This window comes from Abrus precatorius, unplaced genomic scaffold (genome assembly GCF_003935025.1).
Source record: "Abrus precatorius isolate BTA unplaced genomic scaffold, Abrus_2018 Scaffold8, whole genome shotgun sequence".
In the NCBI taxonomy this organism is placed as follows: Eukaryota; Viridiplantae; Streptophyta; class Magnoliopsida; order Fabales; family Fabaceae; genus Abrus; species Abrus precatorius.
Window position 1 is genome coordinate 31,473,542 of NW_020874428.1, and position 15,396 is coordinate 31,488,937.

Sequence of the window (15,396 nt, forward strand, 5' to 3'; positions counted from 1 at the left end):
GAGTACTTTTCTACTGGTACCCCTATAATTGCATATGAAATAGCAAGAAGAGGGTGGGAGTTAGAAGCCACAGGGAGCAGAATTATTCCTCAAGAAAGAGGGGGAAAGAGAAAGAGAGAGATTTAAGATTCGGTTTGTTAAAAACAAGGGGTAAAAGAAAAGGTTGTTCCCCCAATGTTGCTTTAGTTGGACATCTCCCCCTTTTTCTTTAATGGTCTATATATTATATATTTCATCATTTTTTTGTCACATTGCACTTTGTGTGTAGCTTAAGCATATAGATTTTATCTCTTCCCTTCTTCTCTTTTCTTTCAAAAGTCACATACAAGAAGACAGTATAAGGGAATAAGAGGTGGGCCTCGTGCGTTGAGCCCCAATAGTTGCACCTTTGTGTTGGCCCTAAACATTAACCTACTTAACATCTAATTAAATTGTTCCCCTCAATCACCTACATGGCCTTCTTTCCATACCAAATTGGTTTCCAACCTTCCCATTTTATGAAACCCAATAAAGTTCACTTGCTTAACTATCTTTCTCTCCCTTCCTGAATTTTATCTTAGACAAAAATCAAGTGTAATTTTTTAAATATTGTATCAGTTATTATTTTTTAATTAAAATTAGAAGTTTACTCTACTATCTTATGATGATTTTGAGTATAAACTTTTTATGGTGTAAATTATTAAAATGAAACTTCAATTTTAATAAAAAAAGCATTACAAATATTTAAAAAAACTATACTTAATTCCATCCTTCGGTCCAACATGGAGCCTATGTTGTTTCTTCTATGTTATGTGTGTCTTGTGTAAAAACATTTGATTGCACCCATGTTAGCTTGTCTACGCCCGAGTTGTGTCAATGAACTTATCGTTTTGAAAGAATTGCTTTCCGTGTGGGGGAAACATGGAGTGATATTTTGGAAATTGGTGGAGCTTATGTCAACATTTCATTGGTGGACTAAGATTTCAGCTAACTTACCTTTTTATAAATTATGATATAGAAGACAAATATTTCTATAGTGATATGCAAATCTAAAAGTAGTTTTCTTGTAATTTTCAAATAATGAATGTAGTATTGCGTACTTCAATTGTGGTTTATTAAACTTTGCCTTGTTTTCTTCCAGGGTTATAGGTTTATTCTTATGCTTACTAAACCATATGTAAATTGATAATTAATTCCATTGGCATTTTGATCATAGGAGAATTAGACACTTTGCTTTTGTTATTATGTTAAAAAAAGATAAAGTTGGGTCATTATAATATATATTATTTCTAAATCTTTTCACACGTACAATAAAATAAAAGCAGTTACGTGTTTGCTTTTTTGAATCAATGCAAACATTAACATGTTTTATCTTTAAATGATTGTTGAACAGACGGAGGAAAAATAGCCACGGGTTCAATAGTGGGAAAAGTGTAGTTACACAGCAAAAAGCAACGCAGATCCTTCACAAACACAGCAAAAAGCTTTTACTTGGAATAACAAAGACTCATCCTTCCAGAGGGTATCAGAGAATCGTGTGGGACCCAAGCTAACACTCTCAATTATCTCAATTTATTTTGTTATAAAAATGTTATGGCAGACCTAAATCAGTGGATGCTAGCATTTTGGTCCAAATCCGAAAAAGAAAAATAGAATTTGAAACTTTATTTCTTGTAATTATTTTTCAGCCAGGTTCTTAAATCAAGGATCAACTGATTTAAAATGACCAAGATATGTTCACAGCGCCAGACACCAGACATGGATGTCACCATAACAATTAACAACCTCAAGCATGCTAACCTTATAGACCCCTCAGTTTGAAATTTGTTTTGCTGGAGAACCCTGTTCATGCATACCAAGCTAAATCCCATATTGATATTAGCATATTTAACCCTTATTTTTATTAAAATCTTGTTAATCGGTACTCTTAGAGCATTAGTTAAAGAATTGAAAATGGTATATTTTTATTAAAAATTAATTTAGACTATGTTAAAAATTATGAGAAGAGAAAAATATATTTATTGTATTTTCAGACCAAAGATTTTCACTTTTAATTTCTTAATCACTACTTAAAGGCCCTAGTTAACATATGCCTTATCATTATTATTCTTCAAATGGTTTCTACTAATTTCTTAAACCAATCGATGGCTGAAAATACATGTGTAGCTGTAAGAGGGGAATTGGGTCTCAACAATTATTTGATTAGTATGTGAACGTATAGAAGGAAATGTGTGTGGCTATATGGTACACCTTAAAACAAGGCATTCATGCACATATGTTCATGTGGCACTCAAAGGATGACGAACTGTAGTAATGAAGCATGCACTACATCTATTACTCATACATGTCCAAAGTAAATAAAAGATGAAACGTTACATTATTTCATCAATTGAATTCGAGTACAAAGAAGAAGATAATGTGTCATCATTTCATGTTTCCAAGCTCCACAGACAGGAACCCGAATCTACTTGCAAAAAATAATTCAATGTAAACTGAATAAACTCGACCAATGATTTACAAGAATGGATATTATAATTTATGGCAATAAACTGGTTCTGTTCTATATAAGAACTTGCTTTTTTCTGGCAATGCTTTTTCCCTTTGCAGATCCCAATGGTGCATTTGCAATGTAAGAAGAGCAGAAGAAAATTATTGAAAGAATGATGCTTCAGCAATCTATCACTTGAAAACCAAATTATGGCAGGTTTTGTCACAGGGGTAAGGGCAACCAATTGCTTGGACACTGACTCGGTCAAAAAACCAGTTCCCCACAGACTCTGCAATGCCCTGCTTGTATTTTTGACAATCATAAGAAGGGTGAGATGGAAAACTATAACTACAAGGAATATACTAGAAAACTGAAAAATAATTAGAAACCTTATACAATGAGTTTTGTCCCTTAGTGGATTGATTTGAACAAGGAAACATTTCAATTTTTCCTTCAAATAGTTAAGCTTTCAAGTAGTAAGGAATATAACTATTAAGATTTGACTTCTATAAAGTGAGGGGCATACTTTAAAAGGTAAGTTGCAGAGTTAGAATCATGGATAAAATCACCAATGATTGGAATTGTGATAAAATATGTTCACTGTATAACAGATAATGGAAAATTTCGATCGACCTCGTTGTTTTCTAATCAAAAGCTATAACTTTGTACTTCCCTCACTTCAAAAATAAGTTTCAAATAATCACTCCAATGAACAAACTCTAGAGTAAGTCTTCCACCAAATTGATAAAAAGCAACATATTGAGTTATTTACAATGAATGAGTTAGAATAGACGTACTCTATTTCCAATATGAGGAGAATCACGAGCAAACCATGTATCCTGTCTCTCTGATTGGCAATGAGCAAAACATGAATTTATGAATAAGCCGTTTTTCCGAGACCTTGAGAAGCCTCTTGTAGCTCTAAGCATCTGATTTCGAAAACCTGCTTCATCCAAGGTCAACAATATTGCCTCTAATTAGTAACCATACTGAAGAACAACCAACACAACGAAAATGCTACTCAAAACAAAGATAAATAAACAACAATTCTAGAAACTTTTAATTAAATATTACCCTGTAGATATTGTATCTGCGGTGCACTGCAGCGTGCATAATTTTTTCTGCATTCAATCCAGTTCCAACGATAGTCAGCAGATGGTGGAGCAAGACTGGCTTGAATCTGAAAAAAGTGGAAGCATCTTAGTCTTCCAAACCATGCTCTAATCACGATAAGCAACTGGCTGACAAGAGCTTGCTCCAAGACATGGGATAAATTTCATAATGTGACAAACAAAAGATGGAGATTATTGACTTAAGGGAACCATAGGATTTTTATTTTTTGGATCTGGAACAATTGCATCTATTTTACTTTCATTCACAGGCTCTTCCCTGATACAGGTGGAATTAGCAGGATTCATTAATTTTAAAAAGATAATTGTCTTCAAGTTTATGTTGAACCAACTGTTGAAATGGAGAAAGGAACTTACCTGCCAGGTATCATAAGCTGCATTGAGAAGAAACAGTGGTGTCCTAACACTGGCAATTAGGTGCTGAGGGAAATAGCACTGCGAATAAAATACCCAAAAAGTGTAAAAAATGATGAGATGCCTCACATTGGAAAAGGAGGAAACAATAATATTAACAATATTAGCATTCTATATCTCCTCCCAGGTGACAGAATTAGAATTTGATTATACTAGTTGTGTAATTTTACAATCTTGAAAGACAGGAATAGTAGTTACCAGAATTGGATTGAGGCGACTGGTACAACTCCTTGGAAGGCTCTTTTGCACTCCCTGCCATGCAAACATGCATCTATTATTTTTTGTTCCTGTTATACATATATCTCTTGCAATTATTCAAGCAATCAGAAGTTACAGAAAGCATCCAACCAGAAAATTGAAATAAATTTCCACAATATGATGACTGAGGTCAAACCTACCAATATAGTTATCCAATTACAAGGCACTATTATTATTATTACATTTGAGCAGAACTAAAGGTTCAAATTGACCAGTCAGTCTGAATTCACATAGAATCATGATATTATTGTTGATTGTTCTTGCTCAAAAATAAAGAACCAGATTTCTGATTTAGTGGGGATTTGTGTACGGGCTGCAAATATTGTTGTCTCTCTTACTATCAATGCAAAATTATTAAGTAAATCAAAGATGTTTTCCAACATACAAGTAAATTTGAAACAGCTCACTGTAATCTATGACTATCTGTGATTCAGGCCTGAGGCAAACGATTATTTAAGTCTAGTATATGACATTTTGTTTTCTGCTATTAACTGATCCACACTATTTTATTTTTACAATACCTATATGAAATAGAAACAGAGGGCAGTAACAAGCAATTTTTAAATGAGAATAAACCTGTAAGCTAACCACACTTCCAAACAAATTCCTTAAACTGCGACGGCCAGATACATCAACACTGCAATAATGCAATTCCAGAAAATTATTTTGTCACCACAAGTATATGGACTAATCAGAACTAAGATCTATTATCAGATGAAGATCCAAGAAATAATAGATTAGAATTGAAAGTTTGTTGGATGAAGCTTACGTATCAAGGAATAATCCAGCATCACTTAAGCACTTTACTCTTGTGGTTCCAGGAAACAATTCTCGAAATTCATCACAATGTATAATAGAAGCTAAACCTCCAGCAGAACATCCAGATAGAAGAGCCTGGAAAAGAAAAACATAAATGATATCAAACAGAAATCAGCCAACCAAGCTATTTTCTACTGAAATTACCAGTGATAAACCTGTCTGGCATAGCGCATCCCTTTTGACATTAAATCTTCCATGGCAGCTTGCCATATGCGTTGCCCTCTGAAATACAACCCTGCTGCCTATGAAGCAAAGATGAATTGAATATTAATTTAATCACATTCACAACTAACCCAATTCAACTATGAACAGATTAAACTTTGAGAATAAACACTTGAATAAAGAAGTTGTCTTGATCTGATTAAGTTTAAAATTACATCAAACAAATTGATAATTTGATACAAGTGTTGAAATAAAAGAACAAGTTGAATAAATATACTCAGGTTAAAATTGAAAAAAAAAGAAAAAGGAATAGCATACAATAAGGGATAACTAGTAAAATAAATACGATAAGAGAAGAGGAAAATGAAAGAACAACTTTAACTTCACTCAATGACAACATTTTTATTTTTTTTGGCAGGAATGCTATGAGCAAAAAATTTACTGAGCAGAATGTATGACTTTTTGAAGAGGTTAATGTTGAAAAAGAGCTTGCATCCCCCTCTTACCGCATTTTGACTGTTGCCACTAAATGATGCACCGTCACAATAACGGATTTTTATTCTATTCCAATTGAAAAAATCTGAAAATATAATCATCCAAAAAAAGATGAAGTTAATCTCTATTTAAAAATGAAACATAAGTAAGTAAGCATGCACAGATGTAAACTTGTGTCCAATGTGCATATTTGTTTAATAGGATAAAAAAAGAAATAACGATGTTGAGTTTGAAAGTTATAACCTGGATTTTCCTCAGCTTTGTTGCTCAATATCCCAATAAATGGTATTTGTTTTTCCATAAATAATGATGAACCATGACGTGTTTTTTTACTGTATATACAATTTCTGACAGTTCCACACCAGCCTCCTCCCTGTCACCAAAAGTTTTAAGTGAAATTATTGTGGATAAACAGATCTACAGGATATTACAAGAAAGTCAGAAATTCACTGCCTAGGGCTATACTCTCCTATTTTTCACTTTTTGGAAGTGTTTTCGATACAGCATGCCCATTTAGTCAATATGGGAATGATATATGCCTTTTAATTTCCCAATTTTTAAAATTAATACACAACTTATACCAAATTTGCTCAACATTAAACATAAACCAAAACTTGGAGCAGCACAGTAAATGATAAGGCTACCATTACCAAAGTTTCATGTCCTACAGCAAGGAGTAAACTGAAGAAGCTTCTTACACTATATAATAAGATTATAAAAGTTCCAGGACATGACTAAGGAAAGAGAATGAAAATGAAGTCATGACTGCTATGATATGAGGTCTCACATTGACATCATATTGTGTGCCACCAATAGTAGTCCCCCATAGAAGTTCAATAAAATACAAAGACTTATAATTGATTATCATCACAGCCTAATGCTAAATCCTGTAACTCCACATGCTATATGAAAGAATTTTATCGGTTTTTGAACAAGTTGTAGATTAGAAGGTGTATTGGTTGAAATTTCTCATTCCAACTAAATAAAATGTTAAGATTAATGCCATAATCATATCTAATACATAATACCACCAAGGGTGGATTGTCAATGGGTGCATAATTTGCTTGCATGAATGGATATGGGAAGGATAGGAAAAAAAAAATTCCTTGTCATAAAACCAGACACCACTGATGATTTTGAAATTTCTATACACTGACTCTACTAGAATGTAATTTTAACAGAGCAAGCTGTATTGTTTACCAACTTTACCAACCTAGATTGATGAGTAAAGAAGGGGAATATTGGATGCATCTTGTCATTAACTAGAACCATAACCAGTATAATGGTCCATCATATCATTCCATCAGCAAGTTTTCAATTAAGTTGCACATTAAACATAACAGGAGAAACTGAAGCAGTCCATGAATTTCATTCATTATAACTACATATCAGCTCTCCATATTTCTTAACTCGGGCATCTTTGGCTCTTTCAAGGGATATATCTTTGTAAATTCTCCCATGTTAAGAATGTTAAAATTACGACAAGAGCATCCTTGCATTAATAGATGAAATGGGTGCATATTTTCTGAAGATGAGCTATAGGGCAAAGAAAGCTTCCTTTTGAAGGCCCGTGCCACTATGCCAGAAAGTTGTTGGGATAATTAAATCTGAATTCTGGAACCATGCTTGATATAAATGAAAGACATGAACTGAAAATCTATACTTATATAAGAATTTGTGTCTAGGTGACAATTTCAGATTGCATTAGGATAGCCATTCTAGCCAATCAGAACAAGACCACTCATCACAGCAACTTTGTGAGAAAACAAAAAACTGAAAAGGATGACTGGAGTTTGTAATCTTTGTTGAACTTAGTTCAAAAGTTCAGGATTCTCACATACCTCCAACTGTATGAGCCAACTGTTTGATCCTGAACCGTATCCACGGTGGAAATGGTAACCTGGTAAAGATCCATCCAGGCAAACTGCACAAAAGAACACAAATCACGCTATATGATAATGAGCTATTATCTGATAACTTTTTTTTAATGTGTTTTGCAGCTGTCATCTGCATAATGATTCCAAATTTTGAAAGGGCCCACGTCACAATTAAAGTCAATCACGTATTCCAGAAAAGCTTGATTAGATATCATCATATCATATCTCCAGATCTCAACTAAGGCCAGGAAAAGTAAATAATAGCTGTGTTTCAGAAAGAAAGAATATATTTCTTCATCAGTCTCAATGGTTAGCTCATGGAGGAGTAGAGTAGGCATAATGGCATGAATTAGTATCCACGATGCACAGATAATTTTAGAAGTGTCATTAAAATGAGAAACAGACGTAAAAAATGAACAAAACAACTACTGAAAACCCCCCATTTAATTGATCTAGCAAATATAATAGTGACATTAAAATGAGAGCAAATGACTTAAAGAAACAGCATTTAATTTGAATGTTGACATAAATGCAAAGAAAGAAAAAGAAATGAATACCAACCAGCTCCTTTAGCAGCAGCAGCATTAATAAGAGTAAGACCAACCATCAAAGGTCTGTAGAAACCTCTTCCACTTACATATTGCATGTCTGTGACATTAGCATTGTCGAAACCTTCCACCCATTTCACAATCACCAACCCCATAAACACAACCATCCACACCACCTTCATGCTTCCACCGCTCTTGCTCATATGGCACATTGCCAAATGCAGTTTGGAACAGAAAACAAAACACACACAATGGAACCTAAAAGAGGCGGTTGCCCAGAATCTTGAACTGAAAGAAAGGAAGAGTTGGAGGGAAAGAAGAGAGAAGCAAAGTGATTGGAGAAGAATGAGCAAGTATATTCTTTTGGGGTAAAAAAAAGTTTTTTTTTTTTTTTTCTTTGGAGAGGCTAAGGAAATGGCAAAGTTGAGTGAGGGAATGAGAGGAATAAATGAACAAGTTATCTCCTTTGGTAATAAATAAACATTTAATGCAGCAATAATAGCGGTAACAAAACAGAGATAGGAGAAAGGGCATTAGTATTTGCATTTGATTTGAATAATAATAATAATAATAATAATAATGTAGTATTTAGAATGTAAATGGGAATTACTAACATGGATAAGCATTGAGTGAATGTGAATGTGAATGTGAAATATAGAAGTAGAAGTAATGTGTAATGTTGGCACCGACATGAATGTGAGTAGAGGAAGCTGTACCTCACTCCCATCAGTATCAATCTCTCTTCAATATGGGCCCAGTCATGTGTTGTGCTCTGCAAAAATCCAAATTCTTCTTGTTGCTTAACACTGTTCCTTTGTCTTGGGGCTACGTTTATTTAAATGAGAAACAGAGTAAAAACTATAGTAAATAGTAGGGAAAAAAAGAGATATTAAAATACTAATAAAAATAAATATAAAATTAATTAAATATTAAAATATAAGCATTAAGAGTTTTGTTAATTGTTATTTTTAAGATGTTAGTTAAAAAATTAATAAATAATAATTTTTATTATAAATTATATAAAAAATGTGGAAAATATATATTTTGACCATTTTTTCAATACCTAAGCCCTTATTATTTTTTAAAGATAAAATCAACCTTTAGTACATTGCATTGCACCTCTTGCTCAATGTCTGCTTGCTTCTCCCTCCCTCCCTGTTAACAGGATTATTGTCTTCTCTCACTGCTCACTCTACTTGTCTTAAGATATGTTTCTATATACAGATTATTTAAATATTTATTTGATAAATTTTTAAATAATAATTTATACCATAAAGTTTTAAAAAATTAAAATTGGCTTATAAAAGTTATAAATTATTCTCTATAATTAACCTTAATTTTATCGTTGTTAGTCTTTTACTCTATACAAACATTTTTTTCTTTATTATGAAGATAAAAAAATCTCTAAATTTAAATATTTATAAAATACTTACATTGGTTTCACATTAAAGTGATGAGTGAATTTCACTTGTAACTTGTCAAAGATTCTATCTTATTTCTCTACATCAACTTAAGATTATCACATATTTTTTAAATAAGTACTAATTAAAAATATATATTTATTATTTTAAAATATAAAAAATAACATTTTTATTTAATAGTTTAAACAATTATAGACATAAAGAATACAAATATTGGGATTATTCCTTATTTATTACTAATAGTTGTCATCATAAATTTTCAAAATTTATCAGACATAAAATCATCCATTAATATTTCACAACTTAATAATATAAACAAAGCTGAAAGCATCAGTTTTGACGTGTGGGACAGAATGTCTCCTTGCTCCTAATTTCTTAACCCAAATGCCAAATATATAATTGAAACACACAGTGATTGTGACCTCGTAATGCATACAATAATGTCTTTCCATGTTCTTGTTTGCTTTTGCTTAGTAAATATTAATGACGAGTAACATCAAATAATTAGTGTTATTTCTATTTTTATTTTTTATCCTTTTCGTATTCGTTTCTTTAAAATGTTTTTTTAAGTTGTCTCGCTTATTTTGTAAAAAAGTTATTTGTCTATTAATACCTAAGGCAAGCTAAGGTCATGCAGTAGTAGTACAAAGGGGATATTCTTCTTTATGAACATTCAATAAAAATCATTATGACAAACATTCAATAAAGGGTATGTAAATGCTCTTTAAACAAATAATTAAAAACTCGTTTGTTTTTATTTTTTAAAATTATAAGTTGTTTTATAAAATGAAACTTTAAAGAATGATGCAATAATTCAAGATAAAAAAAAAATCTCATTTTAAATATTTATAAAATACTTACATTTGTTTCACATTAAAGCGATGAGTGGATTTCCTTTGTAATTTGTCAAAGATTTTATCTTATTTATCTGTATCAACCCTTAAGATTAATCAATTTTAACTCTGGAGTCATGTGAATAGCATTAGCCTGACAGCTTCTTTATTATTAATAATTAAGTAATGAATCAATCGGCGGTGAATGCGGTGGAAGAAATTAATTAATTAAGAAAAGGGCTTATGTTTTGCTCATCTGAATTGCATAGCCCAAAAAGTCTCATACATAATAATTTCAACCAATGGCACCCAATATCATATCACTCAATCTTGTTATATTTTATTTTGCCATGTTATCGTATCTAAACCTTTGATATTACAAAATGCATAATGGTTGACAAAAATATTTGCAAAAGGAAAAACAAAGATTCGGGAATCATGACAAAGGACAATAATGAATATGGTCAGTGGGAGCTTTCTTGATGATCTTGATTCAGGTGAATGTTTTGGCATGTGGACACAAAGCTAGTACACACTTTTTCATCATTACAAGGAGGTGCATCTTTGAGGAGCATTCCCCTATCAAATGAAACACCATTTTGGTATTTGTACCATTTTGCACACAAGAGATAGATGAGAAAGTTAAGCATGCTGAGTATGGCCAAGAACCAGTAGAATAGTTCAACATGGTTTTGGTTCAAGTCACGTCCCTCGAGCCACCCCTTCTTGCTCTTGGCAAGTTTACTTGTTACTAAGTTTATGAGCTCAACAAAAGCTGAGCTCAAGTAGTACCCAATGGACAGTGAAAGAAAAGAGAAAGAAGTGGAAAGAGAACGCATGTCTTCAGGAGCTTCTTTGTAGAAAAACTCTAACAATCCCACTAATGTGAACATGTCAGCAACCCCAAAGATTGCATAATGGAAAGAGAGCCAGAAGAGGCTAATTTGGTGATGGTGGTGATCATTGAATTCATGCTTCCTTTTCACCTCTACAACTCCTGCTATGACCATTGAGATTGCTGATAGCACAAGGCCAACCCCAACTCTTTGTAGTTCTGTTATTCCGTTTGGGTGGCCAGTGATTCTCCTCACAAGTGGAACAAAAGCAAATTCATAAACTGGGATTAAAAGGGTCATGAATACCAATGGGATCACTGGGATTGAAGCAGCTGGGATGTTGAAAGTTCCAATGTATGTGTTCATTAAGGTTCCTTGTTGGATAGAGAAGGTTTGTAGTTGGGCTAAACAGGTATTCATGATGATGGTGCTTAGAAGAATAGGCATCATCCTTGTAAGAATCTTCACTTCTTCCACTTGTGTCACTGTGCACACTTTCCATTTCCTTGCTTCTGCGCCTTCAGGTAAAACAGCAGCTTTGTCTAGAACCCTGTTAGTGCAAAAAGTTACATGCATGAAATATGGATTTCTCTTGCTTATGTATAGTAGAAAACTAGAAAATGCCTCATCATATCCAGTAATGATGTATTTCAAATAGTTCACCGTTTAAAGAATTTAATTTAGGATTTAAGGTTGACAAATTATGAGTATCACTCTTCAAGTTAAAAAAATGGATCACAATAGAATGCTTTATCATACAGTGATAGTGTAAAGGATGTGAACTATTGTAAGTTATACTAAGCGATTTGGAAAGTCAAATAACTTAAATATATACACACTATTGATACCTGAAAACAAGGACAACAAAAACACTAGAACTTTAAAAAGACAGTAAAAGAAATCATTAGGAAGCGGTGCTGTAGAAACTCTAACCAGAATTGGTTAGTGTGAGGGATGAGTTTTTTCTTCAAATTAGACTCATGTATTTCGTACAACTCATCAGAATTCTTGGGTACTTTCACCCTCCAATTCTTTACTGTGACCAGCAGCACCTGCAAGAACAATATCAAATGAATCTAGTATGGATTTGAATAGCAATGAAACATGGAGAGGAAAGGAGAGAGAGAGAGAGAGAGAGAGAGAGAAAACCTGTAGAACTCTCAACAATGGACTCTCTCCTGGAACTCGGGTACGATAGAATCTCTTTCCTGAGGCAATGAAAATAAGGCCAGCAGCAGAACATGAGAGAGATATGATAAAACCTTTGTACCATTGGAATTCTGAGCTCACATAAACTACAAAGGTGACTCCTATGCTAGCCCCTATTGTAATACTAAACAAAAACCAATTGAAGAAGCTGGCTAGTTGTACTCTTTCTTTTGGTTTCTTTTCATCAAATTGATCAGCTCCAAGAGCAGGTACACAGCCTCTGATTCCACCACCACCAAGTGCCAGCAAGTATATTGAAGTGTAGAAGAGCAAAGCCTTTGTGCCATGCACACATCTTGGTTTTAAACATGGTTCAGGCTGAAGTTTCTTGTCGTGGGATTGAATCACAAGTAATATGTATCCCTGCAATTCAACAATACCAACATTAAGACAATGATTGAGGAAAAAAATTCTTCTACTTTCATGTGTGTGTTCAACTATCAGTTGTTATTATTTCTTGTATGCTAGTTAAGTTGTTTATACTTTACCAACAACTGAATTATGCCAAAGAGGATGCAAGTGTTGAGGCGATTCATATAGGTATCAGAGATGAACCCTCCAACGATGGTAAGCAAGAAAGCAGTTCCCAACAAGTTTGTTGTGGTGGTTGCAGAGCCAGAGTAGTCAAAATGCATGACCAACATGAAATATAAAACCAAGCTTACCATGTTGGCCACAAAGCCTATGTTATCCAGCAACATCATTGCTGCAGTAAAAATCAGTGAATTTGCCTTGTTAAAAACAGATTATTCCATTTTATTTAAAAATAAAAAAAATAAAAAATGGGAACATAGTTTACCCACCAAAGATGAAATATGTGGCTCTATATCCACCTTGTCTTGGAGTCTTCACTGCTTGGTTCTCAACATCTCTAGCATTAGCCCCATTATTCGAATCCTAAATTTTAAAAAAGCACATTTAAGCATATGATTGAACATCTCAAAATGAATTTAATTTTTAAACAGTGGGAAAGCACATTTAAGCATATGATTGAAAATCTCAAAATGAATTTAATTTTTAAACAGTGGGCGTGCAGAAACATTTTTGAACTATTTGCATGCACCAAAGATGACAGATAGTTAAAGCCAAGCTGATATTTTTTGTGTAAAGTTGGTTTCTTAATTGCTAGTTCAGCTATCCTAGGTAGAAAAAAATTAACCAAGCAATAATATTATCAACCATAAAATTAGGTACTCTTTTATGGCTAAAGTCAAAGACTGCATTTTTGCTTGTAATATGCAGATAGTTACCATTTCCGAGGAAGGCCAAAGCTAGAAAGCAACAACCTCTCTGAAAGAAGATAGAGAAGTTGAAAGGACGGTGTTGCTGGCAATGTAATTCGTAGAAAAGATACACTTTATAATGATCATTGAGTTTCTTGCATGACAAGGATGAAAGGGAAAGAAAGCTAATTAGTTGTTAATGCATTGTTAGAAGTGACGCCTCCAATGACTGACAGTTGGCAAATTATTAAGACAAACCGGCCCCAAAAACTAACAAAAATGTAATAATATAAGAAAGATAATGGGTAACTAGAGATGACAAAAAGGCTATGTTCACTGAATAGAAAACTATTTTAAGTCTATTACCAGCTTACCAAGTTTGAGAATATCGCCTTCTATGTATAACACACAACACCAGATGCTTCAGTGATGTTGACAAAACATAAACCGAAATTGGTCAAGTGACAACGTTAATATCCAAGCTCTCATCTTGGTTGAGGAACACTGAATCTTGTGTAAGTTTAGAAAACGTTACAAAGAACTCGTGTACATAGTTTATAACTCATAAATGTTTCTTAACTTATTCCAGTAAGTTTTATAATTGAAGTTATGTCATATACCTGTGTGATAAGAACTTATTGAATAAACTTATAATTAAACTGCTTATCTAAGTGCATTATTTTTCATGTCTAAACTTTCAAATGAAATAATCCAACAACTTTTTGGATCCCACCACGTTTTTAACAATATAAACATAGCTGTTAGTTTTTTTTTTTATGAAGTCATTTCCTAATTTCCTTAAGTTTTGTGTGCATGCGCGCATATTGTGTATAAGCAAATTCTCTCTTGCTGATGCTGACCTAAAAGCACGTCATTATATCTTCCTGAACTCTTGGAACTGTGATTCTTCTTCCTTCTCCCTGATAACACATAATTTTAGCTTATCGAGGGGTATTTACATCCACACAAAAAATCAGGAGGATACGAGATAGCTCTAGTAAGATACGATCTAATAATGTTGATGACAAGCTAAGACTAGTGTGGAATCAAAAGTTGAATGGTGCCCATAATGCCACAGTGGTACCAATGCTTTCTAGTGTCGTCTTCTTTCTTGGCCGTGGATGAAATTCAAGACATGCTATGGGCAATCTGAAGTGTAACTTGCACCAGACTGATCAAATCAATTAGACAGCGCGAGTTTTACTTGACATCAAATTGGAAAGGATTCAGTGCCTAAATTGTAGTAAAAAAAATAAAATAAATTAAACCAATTGAATGCATTCAGTCTAAGGAAGTCATCAAGTACTCCTATTAACTATCACGAGTAATATTTTCAATTCAAATGAATTTAGCAATTATTACCTCTATTCCTTTTTATATTTTTTTTTTCAGATTTTGCTTGGAGCCTTGTAAAACCTCCTTTAAATTGTAGGCAGCATTAATACTTTCTTTGTAAAAAAATTATTAATTAAATATGATAAATTAAAAAGTTTTGTTGACTTCACTCTTTGTAACTAAGAAAAATAAATAATTGATAATAGTAAAATTTTATTTTAAAAAAATATTTATTATATTTTTATAACTTTAATATAATAACTATATATTTTTTTATAAAAAAATTTTATTTGTGTTTATAGTCTTCTTGACATTCACTTGTACTGGAGTTTTTCTGAAAAGTAAAATATTACCTCTGGTCTTGAACAT

At 32.8% G+C, this 15,396-nt stretch overlaps 2 protein-coding genes across 3 annotated transcripts; both read right to left on the reverse strand.

Annotated features, from left to right (window-relative positions):
* Positions 1 to 2,567: 2,567 nt before the first annotated feature.
* LOC113847013 (pectin acetylesterase 10-like) lies at positions 2,568 to 8,499 on the reverse strand. 2 transcript variants are annotated; one of them, XM_027475835.1, is made up of 12 exons: positions 8,184 to 8,499; positions 7,587 to 7,669; positions 5,989 to 6,118; positions 5,757 to 5,830; positions 5,244 to 5,330; positions 5,039 to 5,163; positions 4,846 to 4,906; positions 4,210 to 4,263; positions 3,955 to 4,032; positions 3,542 to 3,647; positions 3,265 to 3,410; positions 2,568 to 2,766 (listed from the first exon to the last, which is right to left on the reverse strand). In XM_027475835.1, exons 1-12 carry the CDS (start codon positions 8,380 to 8,382, stop codon positions 2,659 to 2,661), a joined length of 1,251 nt encoding a protein of 416 aa, XP_027331636.1. In that variant the 5' UTR covers positions 8,383 to 8,499; the 3' UTR covers positions 2,568 to 2,658. The 2 variants fall into 2 exon arrangements, with proteins under 2 accessions (XP_027331636.1, XP_027331637.1); XM_027475836.1 differs by lacking the exon at positions 3,955 to 4,032.
* A 2,389-nt stretch (positions 8,500 to 10,888) lies between these two features.
* LOC113874710 (protein NRT1/ PTR FAMILY 4.5-like) lies at positions 10,889 to 13,722 on the reverse strand. Its single transcript, XM_027512925.1, has 7 exons — positions 13,664 to 13,722; positions 13,533 to 13,608; positions 13,273 to 13,366; positions 12,958 to 13,175; positions 12,410 to 12,832; positions 12,194 to 12,312; positions 10,889 to 11,810 (listed from the first exon to the last, which is right to left on the reverse strand). Exons 1-7 carry the CDS (start codon positions 13,720 to 13,722, stop codon positions 10,889 to 10,891), a joined length of 1,911 nt encoding a protein of 636 aa, XP_027368726.1.
* Positions 13,723 to 15,396: the final 1,674 nt, after the last annotated feature.

Bases quoted from the DNA above. Each gene is read 5' to 3' on its own strand.
- LOC113847013 (XM_027475835.1), bottom strand. From the start codon at position 8,382: ATGTGCCATATGAGCAAGAGCGGTGGAAGCATGAAGGTGGTGTGGATG. The intron at 5,831-5,988 runs GTTATAACTTTC...TTATATTTTCAG, and splicing joins CAAAGCTGAGGAAAATCCAG to ATTTTTTCAATTGGAATAGA. The intron at 5,331-5,756 runs GTAAGAGGGGGA...TTTGCTTCATAG, and splicing joins GTGGCAACAGTCAAAATGCG to GCAGCAGGGTTGTATTTCAG.
- LOC113874710 (XM_027512925.1), bottom strand. From the start codon at position 13,722: ATGGTAACTATCTGCATATTACAAGCAAAAATGCAGTCTTTGACTTTA. The intron at 13,176-13,272 runs GTGGGTAAACTA...TTTTTACTGCAG, and splicing joins AGCCACATATTTCATCTTTG to CAATGATGTTGCTGGATAAC. The intron at 11,811-12,193 runs GTTAGAGTTTCT...TTGCACTAACAG, and splicing joins CCTCACACTAACCAATTCTG to GGTTCTAGACAAAGCTGCTG.